This window comes from Limulus polyphemus, unplaced genomic scaffold (genome assembly GCF_000517525.1).
Source record: "Limulus polyphemus unplaced genomic scaffold, Limulus_polyphemus-2.1.2 Scaffold1134, whole genome shotgun sequence".
Classification (NCBI taxonomy): domain Eukaryota; kingdom Metazoa; phylum Arthropoda; class Merostomata; order Xiphosura; family Limulidae; genus Limulus; species Limulus polyphemus.
The window spans coordinates 73323-91207 of NW_013666744.1; the positions used below are offsets into that span (position 1 = coordinate 73323).

At 30.6% G+C, this 17885-nt stretch overlaps 1 protein-coding gene across 1 annotated transcript in view; it reads left to right on the plus strand.

The window, feature by feature from the left end:
• The window catches only part of LOC106462287 (collagen alpha-1(I) chain-like), a 98753-nt gene that overhangs the window by 69219 nt on the left and 11649 nt on the right, over window positions 1-17885 (plus strand). The window contains exons 32-44 of the mRNA XM_013922188.2: window positions 5026-5133; window positions 5829-5882; window positions 6318-6371; window positions 9968-10021; window positions 11565-11618; window positions 11914-11967; window positions 12565-12672; window positions 13380-13487; window positions 15005-15112; window positions 15517-15624; window positions 15955-16170; window positions 17022-17075; window positions 17372-17587. Coding sequence (XP_013777642.1) covers window positions 5026-5133; window positions 5829-5882; window positions 6318-6371; window positions 9968-10021; window positions 11565-11618; window positions 11914-11967; window positions 12565-12672; window positions 13380-13487; window positions 15005-15112; window positions 15517-15624; window positions 15955-16170; window positions 17022-17075; window positions 17372-17587 — 1296 coding nt within the window. The remainder of the gene's footprint in view (window positions 1-5025; window positions 5134-5828; window positions 5883-6317; window positions 6372-9967; window positions 10022-11564; window positions 11619-11913; window positions 11968-12564; window positions 12673-13379; window positions 13488-15004; window positions 15113-15516; window positions 15625-15954; window positions 16171-17021; window positions 17076-17371; window positions 17588-17885) is intronic.

Sequence of the window (17885 nt, forward strand, 5' to 3'; positions counted from 1 at the left end):
AGATTCACAAAGACAAGTTGGATTGCATTGTGAAACTTTTATACTTGCATACACGAATCATAGAAGCCCATAACATGATGGCATTTTCTACTGTAACTTGCCTATGAGACTTGTATCAAAACAAAAAATCACCAGTGCATGAATCATGACAGATAGGCTTAAAATTCACGTGCTTTCTTATATTCAAAACCTTTAACCTTTTCCTAATGGTTGTTATGTTGGGTGCAAGTATAGTTATATTTTGTACAACTAAACCTACAGATACTAATTCAAGATGTGTAACTAGAGGTGTCACATTTTCTCTATATTATATAAGTTCATATTTCATTTGATAATACATCAGTTACTACAAACGTAAAATGTATATACTTGAATGGAAGTCAAGTATATAGATAATAATATAAATATTAGTAATAATTTTTGTTAGAATGAATTTAAAAAAAATATCTGATTCTAAAAATCAAACAATATTTTTAAAGTTTCTGGAGCTCTGGTCCTTGCAGTATGATACTTCTGTGTATGATTGATCATCATTTATTGAAGCATTTCAAACAGATATTAGCACAATTCAAAAATTAATACTTCATATTTTATCAATGTAAAAGACATCTTAATTTTTGCCTTCTCTAACTTTATTATTGATGATGCATTTTTGATGGCAGGAAAACTTTCACATTTCATCCTTCCAACAAATAGAGAATATATGTTTATTCAGGTATATTCTAGAATTTTTTACAAAAAATTTCATGCAGGTATTGTGTGTGTAGTTAGTGACATCTCTATAAATTGCATTTACAAAGCTTGTAAGCTTCTTTATTTTTCTAACTTAGACAAAGGTTGCATACCACAAGGAATGTTCTGTAGGAGTTATGTTTGTCTGGCCCTGCTTCTTTGTCATGTTGTCCTGGAATGGGGTCATATTCATTTTGAGTAGTGGTATGGAGACATATACAAGTCAGTATGAGTTAGATGTTTATGTCACTTGAATATTTATACTGGAATGATTATTGACATAGCTAATCAAGGAATTTTCAGATACTATAGTAGGACTTTGGTCTGATTTAACAGTGTGGTATCTTCATTATCTGTAATTGTACATCTGTCTTGTGTGGATGGTTTTGTTTTCAAGTTTCTCTTCTGCCCTGCTGTTCATTGAAGTTTAACTACAAATATAGAAGCCATCTATTACAAGCAGAAGACCTCAGTTGAGTTCAAATTTGCACTGTATACGTGGATAAAGATTCTGTTGATTTATTCACTAATGTTTCTTTGGTTTTTTTTTCATTTTTATCCATGTTGATTTTATTCTCTGTGTTGGATATACAAGGTTGTTGGGTTTAAAAGTTATTTTTTAGAGTTAATATTTAATGATTATTTAGTTTTCACAGCAGGAGTATTAAAAGTTAATTATTTTAAAAGTGATAGTTATGACAAGTTTTGTTACATAACTGTGTATTAGTTGTACATTGTGTATGCAGTTTAATTGTTGTACTAGGCTTTTGTAATATTGTTGGCATCATCTTACTCGAAGCTTCTAAGTATTTCTTGTTATGTTTAATATTGTTTTTACTAGAGGGCTAGATATTTCTAGATTTTTCTGTTGTGTATTATAAATAAATGCAGATAAAAATTAAAAAAAAACAATTGTTAGTGAAAATGAAAATAAAGGTGAAGTTAGAATGTATGATTGTCAGTTTAGCCATAACGGGCAATTTCTAAAGTGAGTCTCACAGTTTGTATTGTAACAACAGAGATAGAGAAGAATAACTTGTCTTGTCAAAGGATGTTCTAAAGTAATTGAACTTGCCTATGTGGACTTTGACGAAAAGGAGACAATTATTTAAAGCTCTGGATACAACTGTGGTAACCCATGGGGTAACATAAGTGAATATATCACTGATTGTATTGTGATAACAGGAATAGAGAAGAATAATTTGTTTTGTCAATTGGGTTCTAAAATAATTGAACCAGCCTGTGTGAACTTTTGACGTAAAAGAGAAGTATTTAAATCTCTGGATACAACTGTAGTAACCCACTGGGTAACATAAGTGAATTTATCAATGATTGTATTGTGATAACATAAGAAAGAAGAAATAAGTTGTCTTGTCAATTGTGTTCTAAAGTAGTTGAACCAGCCTGTGTGGACTTTGGACAAAAAAAAAAAGAAAGAGAATTATTTAAATCTGTAGATTCAACTGTGATAAGCAATAGTGTAAGACATTTTTGTACACACGTTTGACTTGTTTTAAATATATATATATCATTATTATTCTAAAACAAATGGATTTTGTATTCTCCATTTATTGTTGAAATTTATTCACAACAATTCACAGATACTGTGAAGAATCTTGGCCCCCATTAAACTGACACTCTGGAAGATATTTCTGGAACATGCCGTATCAAGGTTACTTCTAACTGTTGGAAATCAGTGTACCTGAATACACACAATATTTTTTTTTTTATTGCATTAGTCCATACCAAAACTAACTTAACTTAGTGGAATTTATAAAATTGTTTTGGACAACAATAATTCTGAAACAAATGCAAAATTAATTATACCACTAAATATTTATGATAAAATAAAAATAAATTCAAATTACAGAAAAATGTACAAGCTAAAGAACATACCATGATAATTTATATTATAAATTTTACTTGAAATTCAAGAAATTTCATGATAAACCTTTTACCAATGTATGCATTAGAAGATCATCTTTATTATCAATGTTTATATTTTTATAACCTTTACAATTTTTATCAGTTTGTAGTGTACTTCATCATTAGTCAGCAGCTGAATTTTAAAGAAACAGAAATAGTGTATATAATTCCATAAACAGCAAATTAAACCTATAAATATTCAAGTGAATAAACTTTTGTATGGGATTTTTAAACCATGAATAGCACCACATGGCATCTTACTAACATGTTTATCATAAATAATAATCATCCTTTATACTAATATCAATAACAGTTGATAACTTTGTTTGATGTGGTACTTTTCAATTTTACCTTAAATTACGTATTATTTTATTAGAAAATAATTGGTTGAAAAACGTAGAATTTTCCCTGTAAAATGTCTGTTTCAGACATTTTTTAAAACTAATAACCACATCAAAAATATTATGTAGAGATCTAGAATTTCTTAAGAGAAACCATTGAAGTGAACATTTTTCTAATATTTTGACACAGATAAAGGTTTAAAAATACAGTTCTTAATTAGCCTTGTTTTTAATATGGTTGCATAATAGACTTTGTGTTGAAATAGTGAGGCATTTTACTGCTACTTGAATAACTGCATTCCTTAATATGCTGTACTTATTCACCAGAACAACCATACATAAATTACAAAGATTCTTATTAAGATTTTAATATGACTGAAACTAAACCTTTCTTTTTTAAAGGTATCGCTATGGTAAGAAATGTACCGTTTTTTTAATAAATATGGTTGAATATGGTATATTAAAATGAATTACAATGTGCAAATCAGTGGTAGAACAGATGTAATAGAACTACATTTTGACATTTTTTAGCTTTTCAGAGGTAATGTGATGTCACTAAAATTTGTCACTTTTGGAAAGGGTATGTAACAGCCTTTTCTGATGCAAATTATTAATACACTTTCATCACTAAAATGTGTTCAGATCAGGGATTTAGACTTTCCAAGATGAGGATATTTATTGTACTTATAGTATTGGAAAACAAAGGCATATAGATCAATATTGGGCACCAGAACCACTCAAAAAGACTTGAAACAAATCTTATCATCGTTTGGTAAGCAGAATGCAGTGTTTTGTAAAAGGTGAGGATCCACAAACACAAAGTCAATGAAAAAAAGCCCTCCATGTGTTTCAAATAACAGTGTGTAGCATAACCAAGAAGGCTATTCATCTGAAAATAAAGCTAGTAAAGTATGGGCTCACTAAGATAAGGCTTCCAGTCATAACTCCTGTTCAAACATCATATACCTTGAGGAGCTGGAGAATGAAATGGGTATTTATGATATATCACACAAAAAATACTGGTCAAATCACTGGATGCAGCTCTTATGGATTTCTGTGTGATAGAACTGTTGAAATGGATGCTGGAAAATCATCATCCTCATACAGTAGATGCACTGTGGAAAACATGTAGGAAGGAGTTGTGTGCTTTGGACATGAACGTCTTATGACAGAACCTTTTGTAATGTAAACTCTGCTGCAGGGCTATTGTCAAGATGTATAGGTTTAAAAGTATGACTAGATATGGTGACTTGAACTGTAACAACATGGTGAGGCTCCAAAATTATTTTAATATAAAGTACTCAACCTCTGTAAAATGCATACTTATGTGATTTGCATGGGTATGTAGTAGGTAGGAAAGAAGACTTACTGTAGTGAGTAAAAAAGTATTTGTGTGAAAGAAATTGCTAGTGACATATTGGAATTGACTGTTATCACTGTAGGGAAGCAACTATGCTTGAAAATTTCTTGTAAGTCTATATATATATATATATGTGTGTGTGTGTGTGTGTGTGAAAATGTTATTACAATAGTTAAGTAAATATTAACATCAAAAGGAAGGACTGTGTTAAAAACAGCAAGACCAAACATGAAAAAATATCTTAATCATCTAAACAAACCTTAACAACTACAAAAAAAAAGACTGCATATATTAAAAAGATCACCAGAGCACAGGCTATAATGTGGGATGTAAGATGTGCTCTCGGTTTTGGAGGTGACTTGCACAAATAGGAGCCACATAGGGGTGGGGAAACACTGTTTATATATACATACATAAATATATATATATTAATTTTGTGTGAAGCTTATTTATTTTAAGTGGCTATTCAAGAACTATTTTGCTCATCCAATCAAATAAATTAGTAAAAGTAGGAACAATATTAAGATTAATTTAGAATAAAAATGTGTCAAGATAATACTTAAGTGTAAAAAATTACATTATTATTATGTATATAAAGAAGATTTCCTTACAAGAATTTTTAAAATTGTGTCATTAATTGTTAATTGAAGGCTGTGTATCTTTCAGGGTCCTACTGGACAACCTGGACCTGAAGGTCAACATGGAGCTCCTGGAAACCAAGGAGACAGAGGTCCACCAGGATCTCCTGGACCACAAGGCTTCCCTGGTCCAGTGGTAAGTAGTTGATAAAAATGATCTTTTATAACAGTGGCATGGTAAAAAAAAAGGCAGTTTTAAACTAATCAAACGTTTAGCAGGTACATGTTTATTTCAAAAATATAATATCAATGTTTAAAGTATATCTAAATATAAACCTTATGCATGTAAGATATTTTTATACATGTCTGAGATATGCCATTACCAATTTTTTAATATTTTGTTAATAAATATTATCTTTTTCTGATAATTTTTTACTAATGAGGCAGGCTGCTTTATATTTTTCTGTTTATGATATCTGTACTAAAAAAAGACAAAGTTGTTTCTTTCTGATTTAAAGCTGACTGTATGTCATAAGCATATGTAGTATCTTGTTTTATAACTAAGAGGTATTTTTATATGTACAATTGATTGCAGTTCATAATTCTTGATGGTTCATGAACATATTATTAAAATTATATGTAATCTTATATCTTCAATTTGTAAATATACTTTAACATAAAATAAGTGTTAATGTTATTTCTAATAATTGAATGCGAGTCACCTTGTGAGTTAATGTTATTAGTAGCTGTCTAATTCAAAACATTTTTCATATCATATAGAAGTATTTTAGAGATAGATCTTTTATTTTATTTATCACATAGTGTTCTATTCTAGTCTGATTTAATTAGCTGTTGTAAAATTGAAATTTAGTTGTGTATGTTCTGTTACAGGGTGTGCCAGGTGCTCCTGGAAGGAAAGGTGACACTGGTAATGTGGGGCAAAAGGTTTGTAGCTTATTACAACTTAATCTTTCTGTTAAATTAGTTGACAATGGTATTAAAAATTAAAGTAACAGCTAGGCACAAAGCTAAGAAAGGTATTGTTCATTGAAGGCATTATGGAATATGTTTTGAAGTGATTCCTTGTAGTTTTCAGCATTTTAGGAAATTACATCTGTTACATAGGTAAGTGCTAAGACCTGAAGAATGGGTGTTATTGAATATGTACTTAATTCTTTAATCACTTTAGTGGGCTTGCACCCTTACCTTTAAACCATTATCATCATCATTAACATAGAATACTTCTGTTTTATTTCTTAATACTTTTTGACATCTTGTATTTATATTGAGTATAATATAATAATACTTTATTGCACTGTCCATTATCTGTAATTAGCTATGCTTGAAAGCTTTAATAAAAAAATGTCATCACATTCTTAGGGTGAACAAGGAAATACAGGATTGTCTGGTTTACCTGGAGAAAAGGGTCCTCAGGTAAGATTCCTGAAAGGTTTCATTATTTTTATTCTGCTTACATTACAAAAATAAGATTCAAAGGTTATTTGTTGAACATTTTCATGAAGATTCACTAAAATAATATTGTGCTATTCCCTAATTTTCCAAAGTGTACCAGAATTCCAATAAGCCAGATAGAATTATGCATGCAGACATATGAATAAGTAACAAATGTTTTACGTAAATAAGATTGTAGAGTATTCATATATTTTGTCTGATGTTATAATCTAGTTAATTATTTACTACCAAATCCAACAAACGTACTCTTAAGATATGACAAAGTATTAAGATTTACTTTTAACGTTAAATTAAAAACATTTTAGCAACAAAACGACACTTTGCATGAACAGTCGTGACAGAAAAGACATTATTCAGTACTTACAAAAACATTACTAATATAAAAACACAACATAAATACACTATAAAGATATAGAAATCTATTCAATATTAACCCTGTGTGCATGGATGAGGGTCAAAGTGTGTGCGCCACAGTCTTTTATTGAATGCCATTCAATATGATATTATGTATATGTCAGAGATATGAACTGTTCATTTTACCTTATATTGATGATTTACTGACAGTTCATGATAGAGTAGAGTATATACCATACAAAGTATACAGGGATACTGAAAAAAACTGTTTTTGGAGGTCCTAGATGTTATGAAAATGCAATATTGAAACTGTTAGATATAAAAGACTTAAGTTTAATGTGAGCTTTATGATTTAGGTAGTTTATGTAGCGTGGGTGTCATATTTAATTATTTTTAGATGCGATATTTTATTGTTTGTTTGCGAATCATATGTTGTGTGGTTCAGTTATTATGAATTAGCGATTGTTTACAATAATGACATTATTGCATCATATTGCTAGGACTTTCTGAGTTTCTCTTTTGTTTAATTGAGTGTTATTGCATCAGAATATCTAGTATTGCATGGAATGTTCTAGACCTCTATTGGGGGTAAAATACAACTCGAAAAATCATTTTTTAGTTCTAGTTCTAGACTGCGTGATCATGAGTTTAACAATAAAGATTGTTTAGGGATGATATTTAAAGTGAAGTTATCACAGATTGTATTGTAGTGATATAGTAGAGAAGAATAATTCATTTTGTCAATTGTGTTCTAAAGTAACTGAACCAGCCTGTGTGGACTTTGATGAAAAAGATAAAATTGTTTAAAGCAGTGGATACAACTGTGGTAACCAACAGTGTAACAGATATTTGTATATACATTTTATTTGTTTTATTATATTATTTTTAAAACAAGCGGTTTGTGTTGCTGTTTGTTTATAGTTGAAATTTTCGCCAACAAGTTGCAGAAACCTACTGTAAAGAATTCGGCCCATACAGAACCTGACATAAACTGTACAGTGGACTAAAGTATATTATTCTTCACATGAACACTACATTGCACTCTGAGTTTTCAGAGTCTGAGTCAGACTGATATCAGCAATTTACAAATACATCTTCAGTACAAACATTTGATTTTTGTGGACAGTATTCTTGCACATTTTACTTAAAGCTTGCTGCATTTCATATAGATTCACTTAGTAAATTCTGAATTACAGTCAATGTTCTTTCTCCAATACAAAGTCAGTCCAAATTCACCTAAAGTGGCAGTATTGGCTCTCCTGGTGGTATCTTAGAAGCAAAAAGCAAACTTACTATAAAACAACTGCTGTGCTTTCTAATTGTAACAGTTCGGGAACTATTCAAACAACATCTACATTTTTACAACTCGTGACCAAAAGTAGTGTGAAAAAGTACCAGACTCTAGCCCCAGATTTGAGAACCATGCCAACATATAAAGGACAGGTTAACGGTTTTTCAGTATTTTATTCATTCAGGGTCACAACCTTATATTATTCAAATACCAACCCAAGAGATAAGAACAGGAAGGTTACACAGTAGGCACTTTACTTTGCATTATACAGTCTTTACTGTTTCTTGAATATTTACCTTGAATCAAGTAATAACCATGCAACTTTCCTACAGGTTTTAGCAAAGTCAATAGAAGGTTAAGAAAATACATATAATGAAACTAATAATGATTTATAAGCTAAAATCATCAGTACCTTTTAAGTTTCTTTACTAACCCACCTCTCCTTATTGTCAAAGTAACCAGAAGTTAACTTCACACTAAGATAAGCAGTTATACACCTTGGGGATCACAATAATCTTAAACAATATCATTAGTGTTAATCAATACATAGATACATAAAGGTAGAAATCTCTAAAACTCAGCAGAATAATGCTGACCTTTTCAAGATTAAGGTGAAAGAAAGATAATCTGAAGTTACTTTTATATTATCATTATCTTCAGATCACAGCAAGCTATGTATACAGGTCAGGACTTAAAATTAACCCAGTGATGAATATGGCTAGTGTAATGTGCCATTCTTACTTATAATAATTAGATTGTGTTGATTAATCAGTTGGGTTCTCTTGCTGTTTCTGGAATTAAACATGGTACCCTTTCAGCTGTGGGGATGTTATAATATGACAGTCAATCCCACTATTCATTGGTTGCTGCTGATTGGTTACCTTCCCTCTGGTCGGTAGTTTTATGGACAGCAGCAGGTAACCTTAGTACCTATGCCATAAAACAAAACAAACAAACCCTTGATGTTGATAATTTTTATGGCCATAATTCCAACAATATTTTCAAAGGTTCAGACAGTTTAGTATATTTAGATTCGTCCTAAATCCATACCACTTGCTAATAATTCAAAGTAATTATTATTCTAGAAAATATATATAGAAATATGTTCTAAAAATAAAAAATAATAAAATGAATATTTCTTGATTCAGCATTTTTAATCAGTATACTAAAAAATTACAAAATATTTAAAGATAACAGAGTAAAACATGTTTTATTTTCTTATGGAAATTGGTATGGTTAAAAAAAATCTAATCAGGTACTACATTCCATTAACTTTTAAGCATAGGTCATTTATAATGACTATAGCCTTAGAAATTGCAATGGTGCAACAGAAAGTGATAAAAGTTCATTCTTAATTTTGTGTTCGTGATGCTGCTGTTTCATGTTGAGAAGCATATTTTATTTTGGTAGGATATCAGTGAGTTTTGTTGAATTTTACATATTTCTCATAAGTTATACAAGTTTTACCCTCTTTATGTATTCCAGACTTCTTTGTAGTAGCTTATTATGGTTGGTGTCACAAGACTGACATTATACTAACATAAGTATTTTTAACAGGATAAATGTTTTGAATCTACATTATGCAAACACAGACAACTATATCTGACTTATTATAAGGTTATTCTTTTGTTAAAGACTCATGTGATAGTCTTCATTCTCTGATTTTTTCAGAATTGAATATTTTGCAAGTTTTTGTAGAAACAGATATCTGTACTAAGTTTTTAGCATCTGTGTAATTATTTGTGGTAGGGTTATTTATTATTTTTTGCTTTTTACTATGTATTTTAGTCATACTTTAATATAGAATTTTTAATCATAGCTTTGAGCTAGGAATGTTAAAGTATAAGCTCCATGTTTGTAGTAAGCTATCTTACCAACTATTTAGACATTAAAGACAGTTATTGAATTATAGGGAAGTCCTGGAATTCCTGGACCTAAAGGCCCAAGAGGAGAAGAAGGAAAGAAGGTAAACAAACGATTTTTAGTTTTTTTATTTGCTCATTGAGTTATATAACAACTGAAAGTTTTTCTTCAAAGATCTTATGCCAAATCATGCTCCCACATAAATATTTTGGAAATTTTGATAGTGCAAATGAATATCTGTTTATACGAACCTTTTGCTGTGAGGTAGATTTTTACTTATGTTACAAGTATACAAATTAAGATTTAATAATCTCAGTTTCTGAAATCAGTACTGTTTTGAGAGAAAAAAGAATCATTACTTTGTAAAAGCTATTTTGTTATATAGCTTTACAATAGTGATTAAGTTAATGTGTTCTGTTTCACAAGGACATGTTTTTGAGCTCTGACTTTATTCAAAATACTACACTTACCTGAACACATACAGAGAGTTCAATATGTTATATTAAAATGATTGTGAATATGCAAATCAGCAAGTCATAGGACAATCACAGCTGACATAGAGTCATGGGGAAACAGAATGTATCATAAATACATTTTGTAGGTAATGTGACTATTGCTTTTGTGAAGGTTTAAGTAACAGCCCTTTTCTGGGTGGTCCTAGTTTCTGGTACAAAATATTGATACACTCATTTCATGAAGATGAACTTACATTGGAGATTTAAAATTTCCAAGATGAGTATATATTTTGTACTTAACAACATTGAAAAGAAAAAGAAGTATGGATCAACTTTAGGAACCAGGACTATCTAGAAAGAGATGTATAATAATACAGAAGTTAAGTGTGTTATATTAAGATGATTTTTGTAATCTCGCCACATCATTACAGCCAATGTTGTCACGTCTGGTGATGCTTTATATGATGACTATGAATCTTGAAAATACCCCTGCAGCATATTTTCTATTGCAAAAGGTTCTGACATAAGGCTGTTGTGTTCAAAGCACATCAATACTCTCTGTTTGCTCTCCATAAGTCCTCTAGTGATGACAAATTCCAGCACCAATTTCAATAATGTGATAACACAGAAATCCACAGGTGCCGTGATGGCAAGTTTAACTATATGTCTTCATATGGAACAGATGAATACCCATTTCATTCTCTAGTTGCTTGAGGTACGTGATAGTTCAATGGACATGTCATGAAAGCAACTTATGTACACATGATCATGTGTTACTTTTCCAGATGGAGATCCTTCTTGACTATGTTCTGTACTGCTAACTGAGACAAGTGAACATCTTTTACCACTGGCCCTTTGTGTTTGTGGATTCTCACCTATTACAAAATGCCACACTTTGTTTAACGTGTCTTAGGCACAACTTGTCGCTACACTTCAGTCAACAGGTATTAATAGATAGCCAATATTTTTCTGCTATAAAGAATATGAATGAATACAATACAAAATTTATACCTTAATATTGTTATGAATTAAGTATTTGAAATTATTTCTAATAACATTCTGCCACACACACACATTACTAATAGCATAATGATTTGCTTATATTTAGCTTCACGTGTTGTTTATTGTTATTAAACTTTTAGTGAAAGATAAGTTTTCAGAAACATATTTTAACTCAAATTTTTCGTTTAGGGAGACACAGGTTTTCCTGGTGCTCCTGGCAGACCTGGAAACCCTGGACTTGAAGTAAGTAAGGATTTTACTTTTCTTATAAATTACATGTTACTACATAGGGTTTAAATAGTAATACTTACAATAAATACTTGTTAATATGAGATATAACTAAAATATATTAGAGTACTTGGGTTTTCAAATCTAAAGTGATATGTTGGTTTTTATTTAAACATTAAGCTGTTAAAACATAAAAATGCATACAATTTTAGCTCAATACTAGATGTAAAAAGACATTTTGATTAGAAGCTATCAAGACTTAAAATGGTTCAGAAAGATGACTTTTATAGTAATCCATCACTTTCAACAGGGAAAACCAGGCAATCCAGGACCTGCTGGAATACCAGGCATATCGGGCATTAAGGTATGTGATAACCCAAAGAGAATATTAGAAACACAGCAACAAATTATTGGTGAGATGTTACCAAAAACATGGAATGTTTTCCTTTTTATTTCCTGCTTTTATATGGTAAAGAACAAACCATTTGGTATTGGATTGTCAGGAACATGTAGCCAAAATAATGAAGAATATTTGAATTTATTCATATCATATACATTTGAGATGTAACAAGTATATAAAATTATATTTATTGAAACTAAAGCATGTAATTTTAAATTGTTCATGGATTAATGCTAATTTATTGTTCAACATTTACCTTTTGATCATACTTTTATGGATTTCCACTTGTTGATAATTGCCTGTTAATATAAAGAATGTAACTTATTTATCTACTTTACATTTGTGTTTTGTTGGCTTTTATATGATTTATTAGTTACATGACTGTTACTAGCTATGAGGATTCCAAGGCTGTGTCATCTTTTACTTAAATGGCTTCCCTCATTCAATCACACTCACACACACATATGTATGCGTATATAAATAGAAGTTATAGCTTAAAATCTAAATTTGACTTTGGTAAAATATTGGCTCTTGTTTTGATTCTAATTGTTTCTGTTTTAGGGAGCACAAGGAGACACAGGTAGAGCTGGAGTTCCTGGTCCTTCAGGTGAACCAGGTCTTCCAGGATTTCCAGGACCTAAAGGTGAAGCTGGATCAGAAGGGCCATCAGTAAGTAAGACAAACAGGAAGTCAAATGTATTTTGTGTTCTTTCATCATTACCTCCATTCCAAACCTTAATAAGTTTAATAATCTAACTTCATTGGTATTAGTCCAGCAGTTCTGTTGATTTTTTTAAGTAATTAATTTCATTATAACTTTATAATTGTTATTTAACATAGCCATTACATAAGTAGTAAAGCATTAACAAGCTACTACTGAAAATATAACCTGAAATGGTCACAATGTGTACATGCATTTTCATTTACGATAATAAAAGTTGTGGTTTATTTTTAGAAAATTGACCTCAGTTAATGCCTTGAAGTCATCAATTGATACCCCTTCCCCCCAAAGGGGTTAAGATGTTATGTTTTCCAAAATTTAATTGTTGTTTTAAGGCTGTAATTAATGTCAGTACAAGAAATTTTAAAACGTCTGTTATTTTTCTCATGCTTGTAAGCTAACTCTAGGAATATGAATTAGTTGTTCATGAATAGCTTAAGAAAAGGTGGGATACAGAAGTCAAATAGCAATAAATGATTTAGAAGGAAGGAATTAGTTGTTCTTAGAGAATACAAGAGAAACTGAAATACAGAAGCCAGAAATGGTTTAGAAAGAACATGTAATGAATCTGAGCAACTGCTTATTATGTCTTCAGCCATTTTGTTTCTAGTTATTAATTTTTGTTTCTTTTTTTTTGTTTTTGTCTGACAATTAGGGACCAGCTGGACCTCCGGGTCCTCTTGGACCTTCTGGAGAAAGAGGACTTCCTGGACTTCCAGGTTTACAAGGACCTCGAGGTCTTCCAGGTCGACCAGGTGCACAGGTTGGTACATAACATAGGAAATAGACTTGAATCATTCATAGTACTGGGTATCAGTCAACATTACCAAATAAATATTTTTAGAAAATGGATATTTTCTTCTATAGGTTCCAAATTAATCACCAGACTCACAAATCTTTAATTACTGCTCATCCTCAGCTCCCCTAACTATACTGATGTCATCAGTTTTAATATTAAGCAACATCATATTGTGCCAGGAAGTAAGTCAAAACTGGATGAAATCTCACACTTTGTTGGATTGTGTCTTTAGTTGGTGGTGAATCATATATATATATGCATTCTTAATGCAGCAAGGACACATAACAAATGTTCAATTCTTCATAAGAATAACATCCTGAAATCATTCTGAAAACTTGTATTTGAATCCCCATCAAATTTCATTTTGAATAAACAAGCAACAATGAAGAGCTTTATCATTAATAATCTGAAATTGACCCAGCAGTATTTGATTTTTCTCCTCAGATTGTTAGCTCATTCCTATTTTTATCCTTGAATATCACTAATCGCTTGTACACGATTGACCTCTGTCCAGTATCTCCTATCATCTGTCGTAGACTGGTATTAGATATAAGACTTTTATGACTTTAATATTACGCATGTGCTACTAATATCAGGATTATGATTTACGTTTTCCTTCATTCTGTACAGTACCGAGTTCCTGAATTTTTAGATATCTGAACATCATTTGTGGTGAAGAGTTCTTTGATTTTTCTACCACTGTTCCTAACTGTTCACTAAGTTTAAACTTTTTGAAAATAATTATTTATTGTAAAATATACTCAGTGATCTGAATACCTTCATTGTTACTTTCTATGATTATTTTATAGTTACTTTGGTCAATTATTCATTAATATTGGCTTCAATGCATATAAGATGTTGCATGTTAAATTATTATTCATTTAAATAAACTATTACTTTTACCTAGCCTTTGACTTCATGGCCACAGAAAGTTGTCTTAACTTTAAAAATTAACGAGTAATATAATCAAGGTATGAAGTTGAATACATGTGTACATTTACTGGTTACCATTTTAATGATGTTATGTTAGAATATGGTTACACTGTAATGTTACAAGTTTTGTTCATGATGTTATTTTTTAAAACTTTAAATAAAATATGTTCATCATATTTGAACAACATTATTTTATTATAATCTGGTCATTGGTGAATCTTCCTAAATATTGATATAGCATAAAGTATATTAAGTATGATTATTCAAGAAATAATTCATCAGGAAATTAATTTTCTTTAAATGTTAAGTGTTAATTAGCAAATTATGAATATTTATCATAAATTATTTTTATGAGGAAATGCTTGTAATTATATTGGCTATTAATGAAAAGCTTTATAGCAGGCAACCTGAACTGTTCCACTGCAGGGATTGAATCCTGAATTTTAGTATTATAAGCCCTCAAGCTTACTGTTGAGTCACCAGGAATTAAGTAATTATGAGTATATTTTAAAATTTATGCTACATTCTGTGGGGACAATTTATTTCAGGGGGAGAGAGGTGAACAAGGTACTCCTGGATCTGATGGACCTCCTGGACCTCAAGGACTAATAGGTCCACCTGGATCTCCTGGAGAACATGGAGAACCTGGAATAGAGGTACAAAAATATCCTCTCATCTACTAATAAGAAGTTGAATCCATAAATTGTTTTAATGAAAGTAATATGAATTTTCCACTAAACTATTATATATATATATATATATATATATATATATGTATTGTTAATTGTTTAAAGCAAATTTTCTTGAGAAAAAAAAATTTATAGCAGCAGTTTGATATACTTTAGCCAACTCTTATGTCAATATGTTTTTGATGTAATATCATTCTTTAGAACTTTAAGAAAAGTTTATTCTGAAGAGTTTATTTTTGTACACATTTGTTTATTATACAATTTATTTAAAAAAATTGACTCTCTGTTTGACTGTGGAAGTGAGAATCTGTTTCTTAGTCCTTTTTAGTTTACTTATGTAAAAGTGATGATGTATTGTTTTATTTTTTTAGGGTCGACCAGGAAAAGAAGGACAACCAGGTATTGCTGGCCGACCAGGAGACAAAGGTCCCAGAGGAGAACCTGGTCCACCTGGTCTTAGTGGGCCACAGGGACAACAGGTAAGTTGTCAATCATGTCAGTACATTTTTGTGATAATTATTATTATCAAATAACTTTCAGGAATTGCTTTGAAATACTTTCTTTTTGGGTTCCTTAGTTGTAATTTTTCTGATATTTTATTAAATTGCGAAAAGTTGGAATAGTTTTCATATAAAGATAATTAAGTTAAATAAATTTAGTATAAATTTCGATTAACAATAGATTTTTTTTTCACACACAAGAAAAATCAACCAGAATTTGGAGCTAGAATTTAAATTTTAATTCTTTATGGAAATATTAGTATTTTAAAAAAAAGCCAAGTAGCACTAACAATATGTCAATTTTTACAGGGACCTCCTGGACCATCGGGACCACTTGGTCCAACAGGAAGTCGAGGAGAACGAGGTGAACCCGGTCCACGTGGTGTTACTGGCCCTCAAGGTGCTCGTGGACCTGCTGGGCCTTCAGGTAATCCAGGAATGAAAGGAGAGCGTGGCTTAGTTGGTGAAAAAGGCTCAAAAGGACACAGAGGACTCATTGGTTTACAAGGATTACCAGGACCACACGTGAGTTTATTTTTTTTACTTATTTATTTACTATTAAATAAATGTTTGACATTTAAGTAACATAATGACGAATACAGATATTTATTACTTGTCTGATTGACTACTTTTTTTACCATTTAGAATACTACAGACAGTTTTATCTGCATCAGTAAAAATACTTTACATAAATAACATGTCAAATGACAAACCAGAAGTCTTCTAAATATTCTAATCAGTACCGTAATGTTCTTGTTAATACTGAATGTGTACATTTGGGTTTTACTTTTCTCAGCTAAATCACATACAAATCTTTTAAGATTCTGAATAGGAATATAACAGTCATGAATATCTATATAAAATGTAAAATCTTTAAGTTTTTTAAATTTTGCAATTTAATCTTTTATTATTTTATTCAAAAAACTTGAAATATTTTAAGTTACAGCCTTCACTATTGATTCTTTTCTGTTATTAAAACTTCATATAGCATGACTAGGAAAAGAAAGAGTACTCCTATTATATTTTATTGTCATTATTGTTTTAATTTTGTTCTAGATGTAACAGTAAAAACATTTATTTGTAACTTGCATGTTTATAAAAGGTTCAAGCCAATAAACTAGGAAATTGTGATCTTATAATATCATCTTAACTGTTCCTTTTCTGCACATAATTCATAATTGAATTGGTAGAATATGTACCAAAAAAAGAGATTTTTAGATTACGTAATGTTAGGATACCATAAAATGTTTGTTGAAAGCTCAGGAATTCTAACCAAAAATTATCATCTTAATTTAAAAAAGTAAAATAAATTCAAAGTAAATGTTTGAAGTTCTTCTTGAGCTTTGAAAAACTGATTTCTTTTTTATTACAATTAGGGTCCTCCAGGAGACAAAGGAATGACAGGTCCACCAGGCCTTCCTGGTATGGAGGTAAGATTGTTTATCATTAATTTCAATAAAAATGTTCAATAGCTTTTTGATTATTTTTGTAGGTTTCCTATAACTATGTGCTTTACACGTATATAAAAACGTATGGTTTTAATATTTCAGTATCTTTCTTTGCTAGACTCACATAAAGTTGAATATGTCAGGAATAGTGGGTTATAATCAAAGTGCATTTACCTCAGAATATATTTAACTATGACCTGGTTCAGTGCAAATAAATGTAAGCATATTTGAATGTGCAGAAAAAAAATATTGACACATTTCTTGTTTTTCAAAACTAGGGACCTTCAGGTCCTAAGGGTCCTCAAGGTAGAGATGGTCAACCAGGGTCTCCAGGCCCAATGGGACCGCCTGGACCAAGAGGTCTATCAGGAGATGCTGGTCGAGAAGGTCCTTTAGGTCCACCTGGGCCCCCAGGTCCACCAGGCCCACCTGGTGATTCTTTTGGATATGATGCAAGTGCTCTTGCTGCTCTCCTTAGTCAAGGACAGGTTAAGGTAAATAATTTGTAGTTACTCTTTATGATCACCAATATTTGTTTTTTACTTCACAAATAAAACATGTTTGTATTTTCAACACTGGCATAATTTCAAACAAGTATGGTTCTTATTTAGAATTTAGGATTTTCACCTTCCATTTCATTGAAATTGAGTTAGAATACAGAGTAGTTACACATTGAAATTGGGTAAGAATGCAGAGTAGATACAAATGAAAATTCACTAGATTTGAATTTACAGAAAACGTAAATCAGTCTTTTTTTTTAATCTATTCATATTTTATATAGTTAAGATTGTG